Genomic DNA, 23,468 nt, shown 5'->3' with positions numbered 1-23,468 from the left:
CCTTCGTGGCTGTCCCTAAGTACCCGGGCTTCAGTTCACACCAGTGAAGCCAGGCGGCAGGTATCTCGCCAGACCTGCATCTCCTGTGTCGAGTCGAATGTAAATAGTGAAACAAGCGGCCGGGAATGTCTTAAATGTCTTTAAAGGAACGTTTTTCTTCCAAGTGTCTCTAGGGTAAAGCTTTGTGCCAACCTGGCAGCATCCGCTCCTAGGGACACTGGTTTAATGATTTCCTGTCAGAAACTGAAAAGTAAAAATTGCTCAGCTCAGAAGTGTCTGGCTTTCCCGGTTTCATCCACGTTCCCACTTTCCCACGTTCCCGGTGCGAGAGCCTAGTGACCAAACCAGGCGCCTAGCCCCGCCCTCCTGCGCCTCGGCTCCTCCCCGGAGCTTAGCAGCCAATGGGCGCGGCTGCACGAGGCCCGGGCACGCCCACCCTGGCGCCCAGCCCCACCCTGGCGCCCAGCCCCGTACCAGTTCACAGCCGCTTTGCTCTGCCTGCTTCCTCCGCTAGCGCAGCTGTGCTGCCAGGCCCGGATCTGCCATGGCGTCCCCCGCAGCGGGAGGGGTGGTGATCGTAGGCAGGTAAAGGTCTCAGTGGCGCTGCGCTGCAATGGCTGGCGTCCCGGCAGCGTTCGGAACGCGGGGCCTCGCTGGGGCGGCCGTGGGTGCCTCGGGTGGGCATCAGGCTGTACCTCGCTCCTCCAGGCGCTTTTGCACTTGCACTCCGGAGCTGGCCTGGCAGGAGACACGGTGGCGGCTGAGGCTTGGCGGAGCCCTGAGGAGAGCTAATGTGTTCCTTAAGTCGGTGTGGGGTCACCCCGAGGTTTCCACCCTTGTCAGTGCAGGCTGGACAGCCCAATGGTGCAGGGCTCCTCAGTGGTGTCTGGCATCAAGTACTAGCGATGATCCTGCGAAGACTGTGTTCTAATGTTTTGAACCGGGAGTCTCATGTAGCTCAGGCTGGCCTCAAAGTCTCTAAGTAGCTGAAGCTGTTCTTGAACTCCTGATCCTCCTGCCTCTACTTCCCAATTACAGGGACTGCTAGTGCGTGCCACCACACCCAGCTTGAAAACAGTGCCCTTAGTTTTTTGTTTTTTTTTTAAGAACACAGACAAGTGATTTACGCAGGATGATAGTAATTGGGAAGGTTGGCCTGGGGCGTTAAGAAGGTTCACGTGCACCCCGGGGCTAGGCTGGTAAGTCTCTGGAGGCAGATCCCTTGTCAGTCATAAAACATCTGGCTTTCATCACTCTTGTGTATGTGTGCCCCAAGGAGGGAGGCTGAGTCACTTTACAAGCCAAGTTCATCCATACTGATTTCTCTTCTCACACCTCCCTTTTTTCCTTCATTGCTATTTTTTTTTTCAATAAGGAGGGGGCGTTTATGTGTTCTTTTCTTTGGCTAGATGTCCATAATTCTATCAACATGTAGCAACATAGTAACTCGTGTTGGTTGATAGCTATTTGAGGAGTGGCTGGCTCCATGTCCTGGTTTATGCTTTTGACCACCTGTTGCCCCGCCTGCAGACCAATCTCAAGTTCAGGGGTTTTCCTTTAGAACCCTTTGGAGGAAGGTGTCAGGATGCCGCCGGCCATTTTCTCTCTCACAGAACTGGAATTAACTGCACCTTTGTCCTTTCCGTGGATGCTTGTGGTTGAATGGTCAAGGAATATCAAAAAGTGCACTTTGCCCCTGCGGTGAAGTGTGCTGCCTCGCCTTCTGTGATACGCCAGGGTCAAGGGCTGGTTTTTTTTGGATCTCATGTTGGGAGTGAAGTAGTGCTCTGCCTGAGCCTAACAGGTGTGTCAGGTGGAGGAACTACTCAGTTATCTGAGCTCATGGACAGGGAGCTTAGAAGAGGCCTGGGGCATCTTAAGCACCACAGGATGACCCTGGGGCCATTGCATGTTACTTTGTCTTCTAATGAGAAAGTTCTGTCTGTCTTTTGTTTACAACACCCTTGTGAACACAAAGTTGGCCTCCCCTCACCCTTCCCCACCCTTCTTTCTCATCTGTCTATCCAGCTATCAGTCAATCATCCACCAGTCTCTATAGTATCTATTACCAGTCTTCTACCGTGTGTCTCATCTCTATTAACTTTATTTCTGTCTTCTCTATCGCTCTCCATCTCCATCTTTCAGGGCCCCATAGGTGATTCAAGGGCCCATCCATTTAACAGGTGGTGCCCAGAATGTAAATCAGTTCCTTCAACCCGGATGAAGAGCTTGGCAAGGCCGCACACCTGCACACCTGTGACCCTAAGGAGGCGGAGACGTGAGGCTCTCAAGTTCCAGGCCAACCTGGGCAAGAGTCTCAAACAAAAGCAACCGCAAAATAGACCTGGCTGGGCTCCACTTTTTGTTGTTTTGTTTTTTAAAGCAGTTACACAAGTTTAAAAATAATTATTTTGTATTATTCTGTATGTGTATGTGCCAGTATGAGTAGAGGTCAGCAGACAACTTCGTGGAGTTGGTTTGCTCCACGTCCTCATGTGGGGTCTGGGGATCAAACTCTGATGAGGTTGCCAGATTTTCATGGCAAGTGACTTACACCCTGGCCCTCTCTTTGGCCTGCCCTCCCTCCTTCCTGCCACCCCCCCCCGCCCCCTCCCCTCTTTCCTTTCATTTCCTCGCAGTGCTGGGGATTGGACCGGACCCTGCAAATGCTGGGTAAGTTCCTTGCTGAGCTAAACCCTAGGTCATTTTCACTCCATCTGATATAGGACCTTACTATGTAGCCTAGGCAGGCCTTGATCTCATGTTCTCCTGCCTCAGCCTTTCAAGTGTCAGAACTGTGAACATGTGCCAGATCACTGGCTCTGAAGTTCATGGGGGGTGGAGGGGAGAGAGAGAGAGAGAGGTATTATGTAGGTCAAGCTGGACTCAAATCCCCTGTGTAGCTAAGGATAACCTTAACCTTCTAGTCCTTCTGCCTCAGTCTCTCCCCATAGCCTTCTTAGTGCTGGGATTACAGGCCATACCCACCTAGAAATCTGGCCTTGATTTAATTATTTTCTATTGCTATTTCTACCAGGGCTACCCTTCCTTAGGATCATTTGTTTAACCCTGTGGGCTTCTGGGGCAGGATGTTTTAAAATGGTAGGGAAGAGCAGATTTGGGAGCATTAAGGATGGAAAAAAATCAAAACCAAAACCAAAACATGGTTTGAGGCTGTGCTATGAGCCACAGAAATATGATGTGGGAATTCAGCTGATTATGACATCATTTACCTGGAAGAGTCAAGGGCTTTTCCAGAGGAAGTCAAGACTCAAGGAAGTATTGGTGCATTGGCTTTTGACTATATTACATATATTTGAATATAGCACGATTTCATGTGTGTTATTGCAGCTTTCCCATTTGATTCTTCTAGCAGTGTGATTGATCATTCTTTGGGCAGTTTTTCTCGTTGCAATTAAGTTATTTGGAATACTTCTCCCAACTGTGCTGACAACCGTGACACAGGGGAGACTTCCCTTTTCCAGCCCCCCCCCCCTTAGCATTAGAATCAGATGTCAGCCTTCTGTAATTATCTCCTTTAGCAAGCATCCAAGGCTAGGGCCATTTCTGTACAAAAGCATTTAATCTGAGATACCTGTCATACAGACAGAATAAGCATTCCAGACAGTCTTCTGAATTAAGGTAAATATTAAATTCATACAGAGACACCCCCTAGGCCAGGTAGACGTTAGGTACATAGCTTTGTTTCTTGTGCAAAGTAAGGTTAGACCCTCCATTCTTCTACAGCTCAAGTGGCACCTCTAGACTTCCCCTCTAACAATACTCAGAAAAAGGGCCTTTTCATACCAGGTGCATCAAGCTGTGTGACAGGCTTCCTAGCTGCCGAGCAGACTTGCTTCACCTAAGCAGATAGTGGCAAAGCCAGAGAATTGCGCATTGTATGTGTGTTTAAACTGGACTGGGGAGAGAGGAGGGGAAGAAACAAAGATGGAAGGAACTTAGATAGAACAATGAGAGGACAGAGAGGAAGGGACAGAGAGATGCTAAGTATGAGAACAGAATTGAAGTTGTGCAGAGAGATTTTGACTTAGAAGAATAAAGTGAATGGACTAAAGAGCTCCGTGCACATGGATTCATTCGAGTATCCCTCAGATTAATCCACTGCTGGTACCATCTCTTCTGGAGCCCTGGGAGAAGACTATAGAAGGGCTGGACCCCAATAGTCTTCGATAAGGCTGTGGGAGCAAAAGAGGCGAAATCAGGAAATGACAACTTTAGTGACTGGAGTAGAGATGAGTATGGATGGGCGTTTGAGTTGTGTTCCCAGGCTTTCACTCTGTTGGGGTGCTGTGTTCATTCACACACTGTTCTGTGCTGGTAAACCTACTCTAGTCATGAGCCTGTTGGAGATAGACACCTGTCTGGGGTGGTTGTGGGCATGTGTGTTGGTGGTTGCTAAGAGGTAGGCACCGTGCATGTTCAGCTGGAGCCGATTTTTCTCCCACCCTGTTTTCGTCAGACATAGTATTTAGCTCAGCTCAGGGATAGTCTTCTCTCAGATAGACTTGGTCTCTGGGAACTTCCCCTAGGAGCTGATTCTGTGTTGCCCACACTTGCACTTTAACCCAGATCTAGTCCTGTGCACAGATGTTTGAATGTTTCCAATAGCTATCACCCAGGCCCCACACTATGAAGGCCCTGGAGAACATTGTTTGATATTTGTCTTAGTTAGGGTTACTACTGCTGTGATGAAACACCATGACTAAGGCAACTGGGGGAGGAAAGGGTTTATTTCAGGTTGACTTCCACCACTGAGGGAAGTCAAGGCAGGAACTCAAACAGGGCAGGAACCTGGAAGCAGGAGCTGATGCAGAGGCCATAGAGGGATGCTGCTTATTGGCTTGCTCCTCATGGCTCGCTCAGCCTGTTTTTTTTTTTTTTATACAACCCAGGAACACCAGCCCAGGGATGGCACCGTCCATAATGGGCTGGGCCCTCCCCCATTGATCACTAATTGAGAAAATGCCTTACATCTAGGTCTCATGGAGGCATTTCCTCAACTGAGGCTTCTTCCTCTTTGATGACTCTAGCCTGTGTCAAGTTGACACAAAACCAGCCAATACAATATTAGACAAGAGATTTATGCTCTAGAATCTTCTTCTTCATTAGTAAGTGCCCAGAATTTTACTTCAGGGCAATTTTAATTTTAATAGAATATTTTTATGAATTATTTGAGAATTTCATACAATGTATTTTGGTAATATTCACCCTAACACCTACCTCTCCACACCCTCCCAATGTTGTGGGGGTTTTTTTGGTTGTTGTTGTTGTTTAAAAAATTCCAATTTGTGCTGCCCATATGCTCATAGGTGTGGAGCCATTCATGAGTGGTTGGTTAACTTACCAGGGGCCACACCCCTAAATAAAACTGACCCTCCCTCCCCCAGAACCATCTACTGTCAATAGATCCTCAGTTAGGGGTGGGGGCTCCTAAGATGCTTTTTTTTCTTAACATAAGAAACTTTCTGAGATAGATATTTTCTCCCAAGTGTTGCCCTAAAGACTTCCTGAAAAAATATCTATTAATTTTCCCCCCCACAGAGAACCAACCATAGATAGACTAGTTGCCTCTGAGTCAACAACAGCACTGATGTGCCCTTCCTAGGAAACATTTAATACTAACCAACTTCATATAGCTCACTTAAATCAAGAGATTAGAGGCAGCTTTACTTCAGCTTGTTCTCATAAAGAGGTAGCTGTAGACAGCTAATTTTAAGAGTAGCCAGAGTCAGGCTTGGTGGTACCTGCAATCCTAGCACCCAAGAGACTGAGGTCAAGGGATTGCTGTAAGTTTGAGACCATCCAAGGCTACATAACAAGTCTGCACATATGTAGAAGGGTGTGATCTCTCCAGAAAATGTCACATAAAAATATATTTTACATGTGGGAGTAAGGCTGTATATGATTAGACCTTAAGTATGACTCATTGCTGTTTTAACATTCTTACTTAAGAAGCCTCTGTGTAAAAGGAATACTGTCTTTAGGCAAGCAAGCTTTACAGCAAATGTTAATTGTTATGGAATTCCTTACTCATAGCTGGTGAGAGACTTAAGCTAGATTCTAGATAAGAAGCCCATTCCCATCCCATATCCCCTTAATCTCCCCATCTTTATACCTCACCTAGTATAGTGTAAGTGCCATGTAATAGTTGTTTATTGTTTAGGGAGTAATGACCAGGAAAAGTCAGCATGTTCCAAACAGATGCAAGTTCTCCCAATGTCTGACCTGTGGATATGGAAAGATATCTTGGACCTTGCTGTCCAGCCTGGTAGCCACTGTGAGATGTGGACATGGAGTACTTGAACTGTGTTCAGTTCTGCTCATTGACTGAACTTTAACATTTACTTGACTGTAATTTAAATTTTAGTAGCTGTGCATGGCTAAAGTCTACCATATTGATCAGTGCACATCTAGAGCTCTAAGGGTTTCATTAAAATTTTGTGCATTTTTTATAGAAGATTAATTATAGAAGATTTTGATATTGCAGAACATGGAGTCAAATCTCCCACAGTTGAGACACTGCCAAATATATTAGCATGCCCACCTACCCCTTCTGCTCCTGAGAGACTGGTAGTTAATATCCAGAGGCCCTTTTTGCCTAGGCCCTCCTTAAGCAGGCTCTTCTTGACACTGGACTCCCTAGACTGCTCTTACCTTGATCCACATTCCTATTTATCCAGTCCAATCTGAACCTGATCGATGAACACAGATGGGTGCTATCTTCCCCTTGGTTTCTCTGCCCCCCCCAATCCTTCCCACCTTCTCATTTGGTTGTCATCTGTTGACCTACCTACTACCTACCCATCTACACATCCCAGTTTAGCACCACAGCAACTGGAATGTCTAGTGTACTTAGTGATCTCAGGAAGCTACAGTTGCTGCTGATGCCCAGCATCTTGAGGTGTGGTGTGTGTCTCTATGTGTGTGTGTGTGTGTGTGTGCCTACGTGTGTGTCTGTGTGTTGCAGGGTCTTGCTGTATAGCCCAGAATAGCTTTAAACTTAAAGTTCACTTGATTCGGCTTCCTGAGTACTGGTGTGCACAGCTCCTTTTAAACTTTTAAAACAAGTCAGTTCACATCTGTAATCTAAAACTTTTCATCACACCCAGCTTAAAAATGTAAATCCTGCCATGGCCTCTGAGGCGCTGTGTATGCAATGAGATCACCCCTCTCACCTCCCTTCTCTGACCTCATCCTCTGCCACCCTTTCCTGCCACCTCCATGCTAGTGATGCCATCCTGTTCGTTCACCTGGACCTGCAAACACACCCCAGCTCTGCCAGGAACGGTTCTTCCAGGCACCTCCCCTCACCTCCTGCAGTGCCCCGGTGAGATAGTCCCTGGTAGTGCTTTCAGATTTCTTCTGCCTCCCAATCCCCACTTCCTGCTCTAGGCCCTTCTTCCTGCTGCTTCCTCTTTCCCAGCACTTCCGTTAGTGGGCTGTCTTGTGCCCGCTGCAAACTCCATCTGATCTGGAGCTGGAGTGGTGCCTGGCATACAGCGGGCGCTCTGCACATCTCCAGCCACCTGCCGTTGGGCTTGTGTTCGTTCGCCCCACAGGAAGCACCGCTGACCTTTATCTGGAGTTTGTCAGTAGCATATGTCAGCTTTTTTGGTTGTCAACAGCTAACACTTCTCAGGCTCCACAGCGTGCCAAGATTACAAAGGTTCCCAGAGCGTGTGAAGTTCATCCTGTCAAGTGCAAACAGTGCGCTGCTGCTGACCAGCACTGCGTCTCCCGCTTCCCTGCCCAAAACTGATGTTTATCCGCATGCTGAGACACACCAGCAAGAGCTGGGTTAGCATCTAGTGACCCCTCCCAGGCCGGGGGATGACGGCGGAAGCAGGGTCTTGCTTGGGTTTGTCGTTGGCTCCCAGGCACTCTCAGCCACTCCATGCCGGTCTGCACACGGAGATGATGGTCCAGCAATGGCGTTGGCTTGGCGAGAGTCCCAGGGGAACTCTCTTCACACCTCTGTGTCCTTGGGCTCCATAGCTGCGGATTGAACCAAACATGGCCTGAAAATAATTGACAGAAAAGTGCCTGGCTTCATGTGTGCAGACTTTCCCCTGTCATTATCCTCTAAAACAGCAATTCTCAACTCCTTTGGGGCTTGAAGGACCCTTTCCACAGGGGTCTCCTAAGACCATTGGAAAACATAGGTATTTACGTGATGATTCATAACGGTAGAAAGATTACAATTATGAAGTGGCAATGAAATAATTTTATGGTTGGGGGGGGTCACCACAACACGAGGAACTGTATTAAAGGGTCTCAGCATTAGGAAGGTTGAGAACCACTGCTTTAAACAATGTAATATGACCGTCATGTGTAATAGCATTTTCGTTGTGTAAGTCATTTACAGATGATCAAGGCAGGGTCTACAGATATGGGACGATGGATATAGGTTCTGTGCCAGTGCTACGTCATGCAAGGAACATGGCCACCTCCTGGGATGGGAGCAGGAGAGCCCTGGAGCTAATCCCTCACTGATGCAGAGGGCCGCTTCATTGGCTGTTTCTGTATCAGTGCCTCTAGATTGTGACAATTTCTTAGACTTTCCTTGTTCTTGGTGACCTTGACAGTTTTGAAGAACACCAGGCAAGAAGTTGAATTCTGTTTGTTCTCCTAATATTTTGCTCCTGATTAGACAGGCTGCTGGGGGGAAGGGCTGAGAGGTCAAGGGGCATTCTCATCACAGCACAGCCTGGGAGTGAACAGTCAGTATGACTCACCATTATTGATAGTAACCTTGAACAACCTGGCTAAGGTCCTGTTTGCCTTGCTTCTCCATGGCTGAGTTACTGTGTCCTTCCTTACTATACTTTTGAGAGTGTCTCTGCATAAGTTACATTGGGGATGGATGGAAGGTGTATTGGGGTCAGATCTGATAGAATGAATATCTATGAATATATATATTATCTATCATATAATTTACTAGAGTGGCTTATAGACTGTGATACAGCTAGTTCAACAGTGATTGTCTCCCAAATGAACAACCAAGCATCTAGTAGTTGTTCAGTCCATGAGGTCTTTAGTGTATGCCAGAATCCCAAAGAAGTAGGCTCTAATCCCAGCAAAGGAATAGACTTGCCAGTGAGAGCGAGGGCAAGCAGGCAAAGAGCGAGAGCTTCCTCCTTCCATGTCCTTTATATAGGCTGCCAGCAGAAGATGTGGCCCAGATTAAAGGTGGGTCTTCACACAGCTAAGATCTGGATTAAAGATGGGTGTTCCCACTTCAAATGATTCAGTTAAGAAAAACCCCTCACAGGTATTCTCAGCTGCTTGAATTTTAGTTATTTCAGATGTAGTCAAGTTGACAACCAAGAATAGCCATCAGAGTATGACCTCATGTCCCCGAGGGGGGTGTAGCTGCATGAATTATTAGAATTCTTCCACAGGGTACTTTTGTTTGCTTATTTGTTTCTATGTAGTGAAAGCTGGATTTCATTGCCTTGGCCCCTGAGCCCTCTCCTAATGGTTGTATGGGTCTCTTTGATACGCTGGGCCAGCCAGGCACTGCCTTAGCACTTCCTAGCTTTCTAGTGTTGCTGACTGCTCCAGGGTCATCTTTTATCTTGCATGCTCAGTCCTAGAACTATTCATTTCTCCAAGGTGTCCTGCTTCCTTTGATTAAAGAATGGGATTAGAAGCCAATTTGGACCCTGGATGTATTCTGGACTTTTTTTTTTTTTTTATAGATATCTTACTATTGTAGCCCATGCTGGCCTTGAACTCAGGACTCTCTTGTCTTGACCCTCCAGTTCTGGGATAACAGGTATATTATATGTATACCATGCACCCAGCTGTGTTTTATAACGTTGTTTTTAGTCCTTTGGAAATGGTGACTTTTTGTCCTTTTGATTTGCAGTGAGTCTGGAAGGGTGGATGGATTATAGAATAAAGACTCGTGCTCAGGCCGTAGCTCATCTGCTTTGAGTGTAGTCTAGCACCAGAGAGATTTGACTTTGGTCTTCAGCACTATGCAAACTGGGCTGGTGGCACATAAGCCTGGAATCACAGCACTCCAGAGGTGGGAGCAGAAGAATCAGGAGTTCAAGGTTTCCCTCAGCTCCCTGGCCAGCCTGGGCTGTTACAGAGACTTTGTCTGGAAGCAAGAAAAACAAAAGTTAGATTTGGGGGGCGGGGGTCTTAGAAGCTCACACACATGCTGTCTGGTGTATCTTTCTTTCTTGGTGCCTTTCTCTCTCTCTTTAACATTTTAACCTTTTTAAAAAAATTATCTAAGTTTTATTTTATGTACATTGGTGTAAGGCTGTCAGATCTGGAACTGGAGTTGCAGACAGTTGTGAGCTGCCGTGTGGGTGCTGGGGAATTGTCTTCTGGAAGAACAGTCAGTGCTCTTAACTGCTGAACCATCTCTTTAGCCCCGCCTTTCTTTCTCTTAACCTGCATGCTTGGAATTGATATTAAAAATATCTTTTGAGGGGACTGGAGAGATGGCTCAGAGGTTAAGAGCACTGACTGCTCTTCCAGAGGTCCTGAGTTCAATTCCCAGCAACCACATGGTGCCTCACAGCCATCTGTAATGAGATCTGGTGCCCTCTTCTGGCCTGCAGCCACATATGCTGTATACATAAATAAATAAATATATCTTTAAAAAAATATCTTTTGATAAAAATCCCTACTCTTCTTTATAAAAATAAAACAAAACCTAAAACAAAGAATAAAGACTCTTGAGTCAGACCTCCTGGCTTTATCTCTTAGTCACAGCACAAACAGCCTGCCTGAGATTAACCCCTTGATGCCTTCCTTTCCTCAAGTATAAGAGAGAAACTGATAGCATCTACTTCTAGGGTATTGCAAAGATTAACAGAGGTGAGACCTGAAAAGTGTCTAATGGTGTCTGGCACCTATTCCATGCTTGGATGTGGGGAGAGTGGCAGTCATTATTGGGGGCAGACAGTGGATAGGGAAAATGCAGTTGGCCCTCAGTACTCATGAGGGAGGGCTTCTGAGGTCCCCCCTCTGGGTGTCAACATAGATGCTCAAGTCTCTTGTGTAAGCAACAGTGGCAGTGTGGCAGAAGTGACACACACCTTCCCTTGAAGTCCTTCTAGATTCCGTGTACTACACAATCCAACATGAAGTCTATATAGGTTATTTATTAAAGGTTGTAAGAGGGGGACGTTGTTTAATTTTTAGAGTTGCTTTATCTGAGACATACCAAGTGATTGGATCGATAAATGACTTGAATCCTTTTTATTGGCCTTTCTCCCCAGTGGACTCATTGGTCGGAGCTGGGCTATGCTATTTGCCAGTGGAGGCTTCAAGGTGCAACTCTATGATGTTGAGCAACAGCAGATCATGAACACCCTGGAAAACATCAGGTAGGCCCTGCTCGCACACCTGGAGGTCATCCGATGGCCCTGCTCCTCGAAGTCCATCTCGAGGATCATCTCGCAGTCCTCCAGGCTATGACTACCTGAAGTTGCCCATTTGCACGAGACAGCTCTTGTAACCCTGAGAAGATAAAGGCCAGGTTTAAGGTTCACAGGAACAGCACATGAATCTAGACGAGCGAAGGGCCTCCTATTGTGAAGAGAGCCTTTACATCAGCAAGTATGGGGGGGCAGGCAGGGGTGGAAGACCCAAACGTGATGTTAGCCTTCAGTCCCATGTGGTGCCTCTGCAGCTATTTACATGTCCCTTAGGGTGACAGTTTTGCTGGCAGCTCTCGATTTAAGATCTAGAGAAGTTGTAGACTCATAGCAAAATTGAGGAGACGATATAGCGATTCTCACATGCCTCCAACTTCTCAAATTCAGTGTTTCTCACCTTCAACATTCCTCTCCCGCTGGTCATTTGTTACAATAGATGAAGCTACCCTGATCCATCATTGTCTCCTAGAGCCCTTGGTTGACTGACATTAGGCTTCTCTTCTGGTAGTGCACATTCTGTGGGTCGTCCTCACGTGTGTCCACTGTTACAGGATAATACTGAATAGTTCTACCTCCTGAAAAACTGCTCTATGCTCTGCCTCTTCATACATCCCTCCCCAGGCCCTGGCAACCACTGATATTTTTACTATCTCCATAATTTGTCTTTTTCAAGAGTGTTACATAGTTGGAGTCAGTTTGTAGCTCTTTCTAATTGGAATCTTTTTTTTTTTTTTTTCGAGACAGGGTTTCTCTGTGTAGCTTTGCGCCTTTCCTGGGACTCACTTGGTAGCCCAGGCTGGCCTCGAACTCACAGAGATCCGCCTGGCTCTGCCTCCAGAGTGCTGGGATTAAAGGCATGTGCCACCACCGCCCGGCCCTAATTGGAATCTTTTATTTAGCAATGTGCATTTAAGCTTCCTTCATGTATTAATGACCTACCACACTTTAACACTGACTAATAGTCCATGGCCTGGACTATTCATTCACTTTCTGAAGAGCAACCTTGGTTGCTTCCAAGTTTTAGAAATTATGAATAAAGATGTTATAAATATTCATGTACAGATTAGTGTGGACATGTTTCAACTCCTTTGAATAAATACTAAAGATCGTGACTTCCTGGATTAAATGGCAAAAATATATTCCATTTTATAAAGAGTCTTCCAAAGTGGCTATACTGTTTTGTATTGTCACCAGCAATAAGTCAGAGTTCCTGGTGCTCTGAACCCCTGCCAGCATTAGGTGCAGCCAGTGTTCTGGGCGTTAGTGAGCCACAGCGTGTGTCTAACGGTGCCACCTTGTTTTTGATCTGCTGATGGCATGCGACATGCGTCAACTCTCCACATGACTTTTTGCCATCTGTATATTCCAGTCCTTTCTTCGGATCTTGCTGAGGATCGAACCCAGGGCCTTGTACGTGTAAGCATATGCTCTACCAAAAGTAGACCCAGTTTCTTTCCTTCCATTAAAAACATGTTTTTGGCTAACAGGTGAGCCTTAAAGATTTTCATTTGCTGTGACTTCCTGGTGCACAGTAATTATTCTAACTCAGAATCCCATGTAAAGATTTTGTAAAGTGACTCCTCAGAAATTCTGGTCTGGGAGTGGAAGTTTTCAGAGAAGATTTAAAGGAATTAGTCACAGTTGGATCCCTCACCAGAATCTACAGATGCCAAGTTGCCTGTAGGAATGTGGCGTAGCATCTGTATCGAGTCTGCTCATCCCGGTGTCTTTCCACAATCTCCAGGTGGCTCATTCCTCCCAGTGCAATGCAAATGTTATGGAAGTAGTTGTGCTGCATACTTTAGGGACAATGACAGATGAAAAACATTTTCTTGATTATTATTTTCCACCTGCTATTGGCTGAACCTGGGGATGCAGATCCCGAAGATGGGAGGAACAGTAATCCTTTGTCAAAGTCATCTTCTAGTCCCACATGAGTAGTTTATGTAAGAGCTTTGCGGACCTTGCTTTGGAAATGGTAGCTGGCCAAAGCATCCATTGCCAGAGGTTTTAGAGTCAAAGCCTGGGCTCCGGCTGCCCAACAAGCTAGGCTCGGTAATGCATCATAGCACACCAATTACAGACACAAGTTACAGTGGAAAGCAGAGGAAGGAGATTTAATCAATGTGGCCTTATGGGAAAGAGGAACAAATAGTGTAGTGACCCCCCACCCCAAGTCTGTTTTTGGGGATCCTAAAACAAGGCTTAGGTTTAAACTGAGGGCAAGTGTTATGCATAACTGAGCAGTCCTGGTCAAGGTGTGGTCCTGCCCATCACTGAGCCTTTATCATCTAGCTTCTGGTCCCACAAGGTGGCTTGGTGAGCTAGTAGAATCACAAAGTCACTTCTGGGGAGCCAAGTTCCTCCTTGAGTTGGTACCAGGACTTCAGTCTTTTCTTTCCCTCAGCATGAGGTTCCCAGGGAAATTTCAATTTTTGGAGATCCGTTGTCTCAAAGTCTGATTGCTGAGTGGAGAAGCGCTTGTGTCTGTCTTATAATACCTCCCTCCCTGATGGGGTGGTTACACGCCTTGGCATTGTACCCTTGGATGGTGACAGCTTTTCAGCAGACCTAGACTTGTCACTGGTTTTCTGGTGTTTGTGGTTGGTGGCCCGGAGCTGAGTGACATGAACTTCAGAACGGTCCTAGTGTTGGCCTCAAGTAACCGAAGCTGCCAGAAGCTAAGACACGGGGATTGCTGCTGGAAATGACAGATTAGGGTTCTCATGGCCCCTGGCATTTCCCTGCCAGTTTTGTGGGGAGTGCCCACTGCTCTAGGCACTCTAGGTTCAAGCTGTGCATTTTGTTTTCAGTCTTCTGAATGTATCAGTGTCACACAAGCTCTGTGCCAGCCACTCCAGACGACACGTTGTGTCTCAGAGCCTGGAATATAATGGGTTCTAGGTCTCAGCAGGTTTCAGTAGGACCTAGGACTCATCATGTAGCCCAGGCTTGCCTCAAACTTGGGACAGTTCTCCTCCTAAGATCTCTCACCCCTACTCCCCACTGCAGATATAAGACAAGATGCCCAGCTTCTGAGATCCTCAAAAGAGAACTCTCCTGGTGATACTTATTTTCTTGCTTGCTTTTTGGGTTCTGGTATTTTTCATAGATTTCCCCTCCCTCAGTCATTTGTACTTACTTACTCCCCACATTCTGATTCTTTGTTTGTTTGTTGAGACAAGGGTCTCAGTAGCCCAGGCTGGCCCTGAATTATATATGTAGCCATGGATGGCCTTGAACTTCTGATTTTCCTACCCCTAATCCCCAGATGCTGGGATCACAGGAGTGTGCCACTGGGCCTGACTTTATTCTGGTTCTTCTGAAATTTTTACAGCAGGAAATGCCCTGTGAGCTGGCTCGGTGGTTATGAGTACTTGCTGCTCTTGAAGAATCTGTGTTGAGATTGCCCATCTCAGACAGCTGACAACTGCATGCAACTATAGCTCAGGGCACACAGCCCTCTTCTGGCCTCTTTAGGCACCATGCACGCGCGCGCGCACACACACACACACACACACACACACACACACACACACACACACACACAGACAGACACAGATACACACACAAAATCTATTTTAGACAGCCTTAGAAATCCCTTGTATGTTACACTGACCCTAGGCTAGTGCCCCTGAGCTACATGCCCCTTCTGTATTTTCAGAGATGGTATCTGTTTATGTTTATCTGTTTATGGCCTTAAATTTGCTATGTAGCCCAGGCTAGCCTAGAATTCACAACCTTCTTGTCTCTTCCCACAAAGTCCTGAGATTACAGGTATTCACTGCCTTTTTTGGTAACTAATCTTAAATAGTAGAAATAGTTCACATTGATGTGAAAAGTGTAAAAACAAATATAGAATAGGAGAAGTTTGATGTATTTTTTTTTATTTTATAGTATGATATTAGAAGCTAGGCATAGTGAGTGGCTCACATCTGTAATCCCAGAATTTGGAAGCTGAGGCAGGAGGATTATGGTAAATTCCAGGTTTGGCTGGGCCACAGAATGAAACCCTGGCTCAAAAAAATAAAATAAAATAAAAAACCAAGACATTGAAAAAGTTATTATCATAACCCATACTATGTGACAGGAGATCTTAGTGCATGGGAAAAAATGTCATCCAAGACTGATCTTTTCCTAGCAGGGAGGCACAGTGAGAAACTTGTCACCGTCTCAGGTGGAGGATATCTGGAGAGGTCTTGCCTGTGCCTGCCTGCTTCGCCTTTGTTCGGCTCTGAGCTCGCTCGGTAGGTGTTAGGTCTCCAGCTCTCCAGAGTGACGGCTCTAAGAACATGTTAAGAAGATAAACTGAAACCCAGTAAGCATGGTGCCAAACAAAGCCGCCTGTGGATCTGAGTGAATTATTTCTCAGGATTTGCAGCTTGTTGCATTTTTCCAAGTCCTCAGGCCATGGGTCGTCATTTGACTGCCCACCCCTCCCCAGGTATGAACACGCTGTCTTGTGTGGCTCACGTCCTCAGCTGTGACCACTGTCTTTGGGTGACATCTCATTTGTCATCTACCTTTTTCTACTCTCTGTGGTCGCTGGGACTCATTGCCCTCTGCAAATGTGTCAGCTTTTTATAGAGATTGGGAGTTAATAAACCCCGGGAAGTGATCTCTGAAACTGGCAGCTGCCCTGTCCTCTGGCTCCTGACGTTGTTTCTGAACTCATGCCCTGCAGGTGACCTGATCCCTTGTTTTTAACTTTTCCAGCCTCCTTTCTGCCCGAGCCTAAACTTCATCTTAAACTGTGTCCACCTACATTCCTCTGGATTCGTCTGTTCTTCTGCTTGGAAACTTTTAGGTTTTCCACACACCTTAGGCTAGAACAGTTGGAATAGTGGGTGAGGTGTGATGGTCCGTGCCTGTAATCCTAGCACCTGGGAGGTGGAGGCAGGAGGATCAGGAGTTTGAGGTCATGAGACACTGTCACAAAACAAAATAAAACAACACCACCACCACAAACCACTCATTAGAATGGTGGACCACAAAATGGCCATAAACTATTGTCCTGTCTGTCGACACGCGCCCCCCCCCCCGGATTGAACCTGGGGGCTCCTGCATGTGAGACAAGAATCCTCTGTTGGCCCCTTTGCAATATACTTTTTGTTTTATTTTGAGGCACCTACTCCTTGTGTAGCCCAGGGTGGTCTCTGCCTCCCAAGCCCTGGAATTACAAGTATGTGTCAACCCAGCAGGCCCTGAAATTACAGATGCGTGCATCAACCCAGCACCAGGTGGCTTTCTACTCTGACCTTGGACTTGGGCCAGGCCATGCCGACTGGCCAGTGGGGCAGTCCAAACGGTGACTCAGCAGAAACCTGGAAGGCACTGTGCATGGGGATGCTGCCGCTTTTGGTGGGGAAACCTCTCCTCACAGTTGTCCACTAGGACTTCCTAGCACTACCCCGCACCATCTGCTAGACAGACGAGGGATACAGCTTAGACCAGCAGCCTCCATGTTAGAGAGCCCCACCAAGATGGCAGACCCAGGGACCGTGACAGGACGCGTGGGAACTAGTATGCCTGCCTTGACTGGGCTTCTGCAGTCAGCAACCACCACTGACTTCAAGGCCTGGGGACTGGTGGCCTTGCTCTGCCAGGGGACCTTTCACTGCCCCAATCCGTGTCACACAGGGAGAACCTAGCCCCAGCCATTTGTTGCCGCGTGTCTATTTTGGCATTCCGTCTGTTGCCCATATACACCATATGCCGGCAAAGCCTCAAGTGCTTCTTCCCAGTTAGGGGGGACGGGTCAGTTCAGAGGAGTGTGTTGAGACCACCGGGGAGTTGGTGGTTCTAGCTTACTGTTGGTGAGTGTTTGGAAGGGAGAAATTTGAACATAGGCTTTGGAGGTAAAATCTCAAGGAAGCAGAGAAAATATCATGTGGAAGAAAAAATTACTATATTTCTGTAGATTGGCTACACACAGAAAACATAATAAAATATATTCTCAGAGAGCATAATAAGAGTAAATATAGTATAAAAGTAAATATATGTTTTAAAAAGTATAAATATCAGACATCATAGATGTATTCATGGAGGGATGATATATCTAATTTTAGTGATGAATAAGTAAATAAAATGTAAGTGGAGAGGCAGATGCGGTCTCATGACCCAGCAGGGCGCACAGGGTGCGGGCCCAGGAGTAATCAGCCTGGTGGTTTCCGGCCCACAGTCTCGGGTTGTGGATTCAGCTGGGTCATTCCACCCCAGTTATCTGGGTGTTCACAGATTCCGTTCTTTCTTGGCTGCCATTGTGACAGTTCAGGCAATTGCCTCACTTCCTTTGTTTGCTTTTCTTCCCAAGCAGCAATAGCCTTAGTTGATCTGATTTGCAGCAGTGACCTGTGGGGACTGGACATCTGAAAAGTTGGGGGGGCCTGAAGACTGTGACTTGCTGTCATCAGTGGGGCTGCCGGTGACGACTGCGCCTGAGCGTTCTGAGGCCAGCTGCTGCTGTTCCACGCTGTGTGCTTGGAGAGGAGCATGCCGACGGGAGGAGAGGGCTGTGCACGCTTAGACGGCACTAGAGATGTGGGCTCAAGAATAGCCTGACTTGGGCTGGGCCTGCTGGTGCACACCTTTAATCCCAGCCCCTGGGAGGTAGAGGAAGGTAGATCTCTGAGTACGAAGTTATCCTGGTGTACATAACAAGCCCAGGACAGCCAGGGCTACATAGAAAGCCACAGTCTCAAAAGAAAAAACCAATTGTGACTTGGGGCCAGAGAGATGGATGGATGGTTAAGAGAGCTTGCTGCCCAGTCGCCACAGCCTGACTTTGAATCTTAGCACCCCTAGAACAAGCACCGAGAACATGTTCTTGCCCATGTCTGCTGCCTTAGCACCATGGTGGCATAGAGACAGAATTTCGGGGGCTTGCCAGCCTAGCTAAAAATGTGAGCTCCAGACCCTGCCTCAAAGAAATATGGCAGAAAGAGAGAAGAGTGCCTGACACCTTCTCTGGCCTTCATAGGGAGAGGCATGTACACACACACACACACACACACACACACACACACACACACACCCTAACCCCTACCTCTGCATTCATATACACACGAGAATTAGAAAATCAGGTTTTGTTTTGTTTTTTGTTTTTTTTAATATATATATATATATTTTAAGATTTATTTACTTATTATTACTTATTATGTATACAGAAGAGGGCACCAGATCTCATTACAGGTGGTTGTGAGCCACCATGTGGGTCCTGGGAATTGAACTCAGGACCTCTGGAAGAGCAGTCAGTGCTCTTAACCTCTGAGCCACCTCTCCAGCCCTAGAAAATCAGTTTTTAAAATGAATTTCAAAAGGAATGATGTGACGCTTACCTCACCATTTTGATTCACATTGCTGTAACAAAACATTAGAGATTGCCTATTTTATAAAGAGGAGAGACTCAGTATCTCACAGTTTTAGAGCTGAAGATCTGATGCTGGGCAGCTCCATTCAGGCTCTGCCTGGGAATGTCTTTTGGCTACATCACAAATGGCGTCACACAGTGGGAAGACTTGGGCATGGTGTGTGTATGTGTGTGCCACTCAGAAAGACAGGAACCTGGGAGGGGTGGACTTGTTCTTTTTGTAACAACATACTCTCCCACAAACTGGCTTCCTGCTGTGAAACCTGTACTCTTCACTATTTGCTTCTGACCTCACCTCCCACTAGGCCATCCCACCACCTTTGAGCACTATTTGAATCTTCCAGCACACAGACCTCGGGGGACCCCTCCAAACTGCAGCGGTCTCCCCGTGTGTCTGACTGACGAGCAGGCAGCCACGGGGCCACTTTCGTGACGGGGCTGGCACTCGATACTACCCTGTAAATTTTGGTAAAATTGGTTGTCCTAAGACTTAACTGGGCCTCTCTTTTTATATTCCTGGCCTCCAAGTTCCAGAGTTGCCACCAGCCTCAGAGCCCAAGAAAGCAGAGGAGAGGAGGTGGGGGGAGGGGGGCGCTCTCACCAGTCAGACCCCTGGGCTTCCTGTGGACAGCTGGAGGCTCTTTTCTGTCTCTTTGCAGTCCATTCAAGCTTAGATGCCTCACTGAGAGAGAGGGTTTCAGATTCTCAGGACCGACAGACTGGCTGGCTGGGTAGCAGGTGTGGTTACTTGGTGGAAGGCCCCCGGCAAACTCCAGATAGTCTTTGGTTGAAGGCTGTCAAGGTTTTGAAAAGCACTGTGCTGTCAGAGGAAGTTTGGTGTGCCTCTTGCTTTTCATTTTCAAGGGATGGCCATGTCCATTGCAACTGTACCACATCTGTTCCTACTGATCAGCGGGCCAGGGCTCCAGTTCCCCTTTGTCCTCACCAAAGTTTAGACAGGTACTTTTGGCTGTTTTTTGTTTGTTTGTTTGTTTTCGTTTTTTGAGAAAAGTGTCACCTTGTAGAGCAGGCTGGCTTAGACTCACAGAGGTCTGCCCACGTCTGCCTTCTGAAGGCTGGTATTAAAGGCAAGAGCCATTAGGCTTAGTCCCTAGCTGCTGGATTTTTGTTGTTGTTTTTGTTTTTATTATTTTTTCTTCTTCTTCTTCTTTTTTTTTTTTTTTTGAGACAAGGTTTCTCTGTATATCCCTGCCTGTCCTGGATCTCACTCTGTAGCCCAGGCTGGCCTAGAACGCACAGAGATCCGCCTGCCTCTGCCTCCCGAGTGCTGGGATTAAAGGTGTGCGCCACCACTGCCTGGCTCTAGTTGCTGATTTTTAATACAACATCTAAACTAGAAATAAGAGACGAGTGAAATGGCTGAGTGGGTAAAGGTGCAATGGAGCCTGACCACCTGAGTTTGATTCCCAGGACCCTTAGGGTGGAAGGAGGACATTTCTGGAAGCTGTCTTCTGACCTGTGTATGACCTGATGGGGCATACATGTGCTGTAGCACGTATATGCTCTCACAAGTACATACAAATCCATATGTGTTAGTACACACAGAGACACACAAACACACACACAAACCCCCCAAGTGAATGAATAAATAAATGTAAATTAAAAAATTTGTTTTTACAGTTTAAAAAAAAAACCCTTATTTTACCTTATAGTGATAATTGTTTGCATACTTTTTCCCTTCTAAGTTTTTATGTTTTGAAACAGAGTCTATTGTGTCCCAGACAGGCCTCAAATTTTCTATGCAATTTGCTATGCTATGCATCTCAGGAACATCCTTAACTTCTGATTCTCCTACCCTCACCTTCCAAGTGCTGGGCCCACACCCCAGGGTTGGCATCCAAGTGTTTTTATTCTACATCATAACATTAGCCTGACATCTAGTGGTAGAATAGGTATATTGACAGCACACTTACCAGCACACTTCGTTGGTGGCAAGTGTGTTAAGAGTACTGTTAAAAACAAGTACTTTTTAATGGAAACAGCTTGGTGCGCGCGCGCGCGCACACACACACACACACACACACACACACACACACACACACACATCACTGCAAAAAAAATCTGTCATAGGATTTTTGAGACCATTAAAACAGAGAAGAAAACAATGAGGAGAAAATGAGGACAAAATTGGATGTGGTGGCATATGCCTGTGATTTTTAGCACTCAGGAGGTTGAGGCAGGAGGATCATGAGTTCAAGGCCAGTCTAAGCCAAACAGGGAGGCCCTGAATTAAAAAAAAAAGTTCAATTCCCATGTCTGGTGACAATCTACTGGTACCCTTTTCTGCCTGTACCAGAAGAAACCCATGCACTGTCTGGCCCATGGCGATCTCAGGGTTGTTTTCCCAAGTGTATTAGTGTATCTTTTTCTTGTTACTCTGATAAAATACTTGAAAAAGCAAATCAGCTGGAAGGGTTTGTAGCATGAATCTTAAAAGTTCTTATTAATAAGATCAAACCTGAGGCCAGTTATTGGGGTGAACACTGGAAGATCAGAGAGCCAGAACAAGCCACAGCTACCTCACCTCGACAGATCCTCAGCTGGTCCTGTTTCCTCAGACTGGAGGCCTCTGAGTCCTCATCCAGAATGGGTCTCAGCTGAATTGCTGCTCAAAAGCCTGAATGCTTAACCAGGCCAAATGCTTAACCAGGCCAAATGCTTCTAGTTTCTGGTTCTCACGCCTTATATACCTTTTTGCTTTCTACCACCACTCCCTGGGATTAAAGGCTTGCTTTCTGGCATTAAAGGCGTGAGGAGTCACCATGCCTGTCTGTATCCATGAACACATGGATTTCTGCCTCTGGAATGCTAGGATTAAAGGCGCGTGCTACCACTGCCTATTCTTTATGTTTAATATTGTGGCTGCTCTGTCTCTGACCCCAGATACATTTATTAGCATGCACAATATTTGGGGGAACACAATACCACAAGGGGTTATTTGCCTTACAGTTTAAGAAAAGATCCATAGCTAGGCAGCAGTGGCGCACTCCTGTAATCCCAGCACGTGGAGGCAGGCGGATCTCTGAGTTTGAGGTCAGCCTGGGCTACAGAGCGAGTTCCAGGACAGCCAGGGATACACAGAGAAACCCCGTCTTGAAAAGAAAAGATGCAGTGCACCATGATGGAAGGCACGGCAGCAGGGGCATGAGACACTTGGCCACATGAGTCCCAGTTAGGAAGCGAGGAGAAGATGCCCCCGGCCATCTTCTTTTCTCCTTCAGTCTGGGCCTCCAGCCCATGGGATGGCGCTGCCCAAATCTGGGTTTTCCCTCCTCGGTTAAACTTTTCCAGACACATCGTCATGGACCTGCCCAGAGGTGTGCCGACTGGGTGATTCTAAATCTTGTCAAGTTGACAAAGTAGATTCATCATCACATGGCAATTCTTTTGGTTAAAGATAATATGGAAGTTTATTTATATCTTGGCACATCTTTTTTTTGTTTTAATTTCCAGCCCCCATGCTGTGAGACTGTCTAGCACTCAGAACTGTGCCTTCGTGTTCTACTCAAGGCCACCAGACCAGATCAAGATAGAGCAAGGCTAACTGTGTTCAATTATAGACAAAGCAAGGTCACAGGGTGCCTTGAAGATAATGAGGGCCCCACAGATGCCCAGTGCCCCTCTGTTGGTGGAAAGGGGTGCCTGTTGCCCCTTTGCCCACCCAGCTTTGACATAGGTCCGGCCATCCACATGTGAGATGTCAAGGAATCCAATCCTTAGCTGTACCGCTTTCTGACGGCATCTCACATGGAGAGCCCACTTCCAGAGGCTCCCTCGGGATTGCCCAGGGAACGCTTGAACCCTGTGCAAGCTCTTGTCTGCCACCCTCTTCCTGAGATACACATGCGGCATGTGTCCCTCTCATTCTCAGAGACCTGGCTAGCTCCCCTGCAGTTTGCTCCTGCTGGCTTTGGGTTCAAGGTCATCAGTGGATCAAAGATAAACATGGTTACAGAAGGAGGTGCCGCATGTGACCTTGCTCACATGTTGAGAGTAGAATGGTACTTAACCAGAGTCTGGTGAAGAGGGGAGGGGCAGGGGCAGGAGAGCAGTGGGGACCAAGGGGCCGTGAGAGGAGAGTAAGTGTCCCATGTGCTATATACACTATATTTTTCAAAAACCTAGAAGAGATTTTGAGTGGTTGCAAAACGTGAGATGGATATGTGCTGTGGTTTGACCCTTAGACAACGTGTACCCGTATTGGAACATCACGTGGGACTCTATAAACGGGCACCACTTTGATGTATTTGCTCTTCGGAAGGTAAAAACCATGATGTGAAATGAATGAGAAGGTATTTGATTGCTGGTTAAAATCTGCAGTGTGTTTTGGGGGGCACAGGTGGTGCCTGGGCAGCTGGGTGTGGTTATGTGTCCGTCTCCGTGTCCCCCCCTCCCCCCCCTCAGTGCTCCTGCATTGTGAGCAGTGCTGGCAACGTAGTTTGGGAGACAAACGAGAACGTGGGCTTCCCACGCACCCAGCATGCGCCCAGTGTGATGGCACAGGTTACACAGCATGACGCTGGCTCTCCCCCAACTCTTTCTTTCTTGGGCGGTGTCTCTCTAAGTGATGTGGTCTGGTTTCATACACCCATGTTCCCCCCCCCCCCCCCCCCCCGCTTCAGCTTTCCAAGTGGTGGGATCAGAGGTCCACTACA

At 47.0% G+C, this 23,468-nt stretch overlaps 1 protein-coding gene across 1 annotated transcript in view; it reads left to right on the top strand.

The window, feature by feature from the left end:
• The first annotated feature begins 460 nt into the window (after window positions 1-460).
• Cryl1 (crystallin lambda 1) overlaps window positions 461-23,468 on the top strand; it is a 123,938-nt gene continuing 100,930 nt past the window's right edge. Inside the window, exons 1-2 of the mRNA XM_016006914.3 lie at window positions 461-585; window positions 11,265-11,372. Of these exons, the coding sequence (XP_015862400.2) occupies window positions 545-585; window positions 11,265-11,372 (149 nt within the window). The 5' untranslated portion in view covers window positions 461-544. The remainder of the gene's footprint in view (window positions 586-11,264; window positions 11,373-23,468) is intronic.

This window comes from Peromyscus maniculatus, chromosome 9, assembly GCF_049852395.1.
Source record: "Peromyscus maniculatus bairdii isolate BWxNUB_F1_BW_parent chromosome 9, HU_Pman_BW_mat_3.1, whole genome shotgun sequence".
NCBI lineage: Eukaryota > Metazoa > Chordata > Mammalia > Rodentia > Cricetidae > Peromyscus > Peromyscus maniculatus.
The sequence above is the reverse complement of the archived record's forward strand: the minus strand, read 5'-3'. Positions and strand labels throughout refer to the sequence as shown.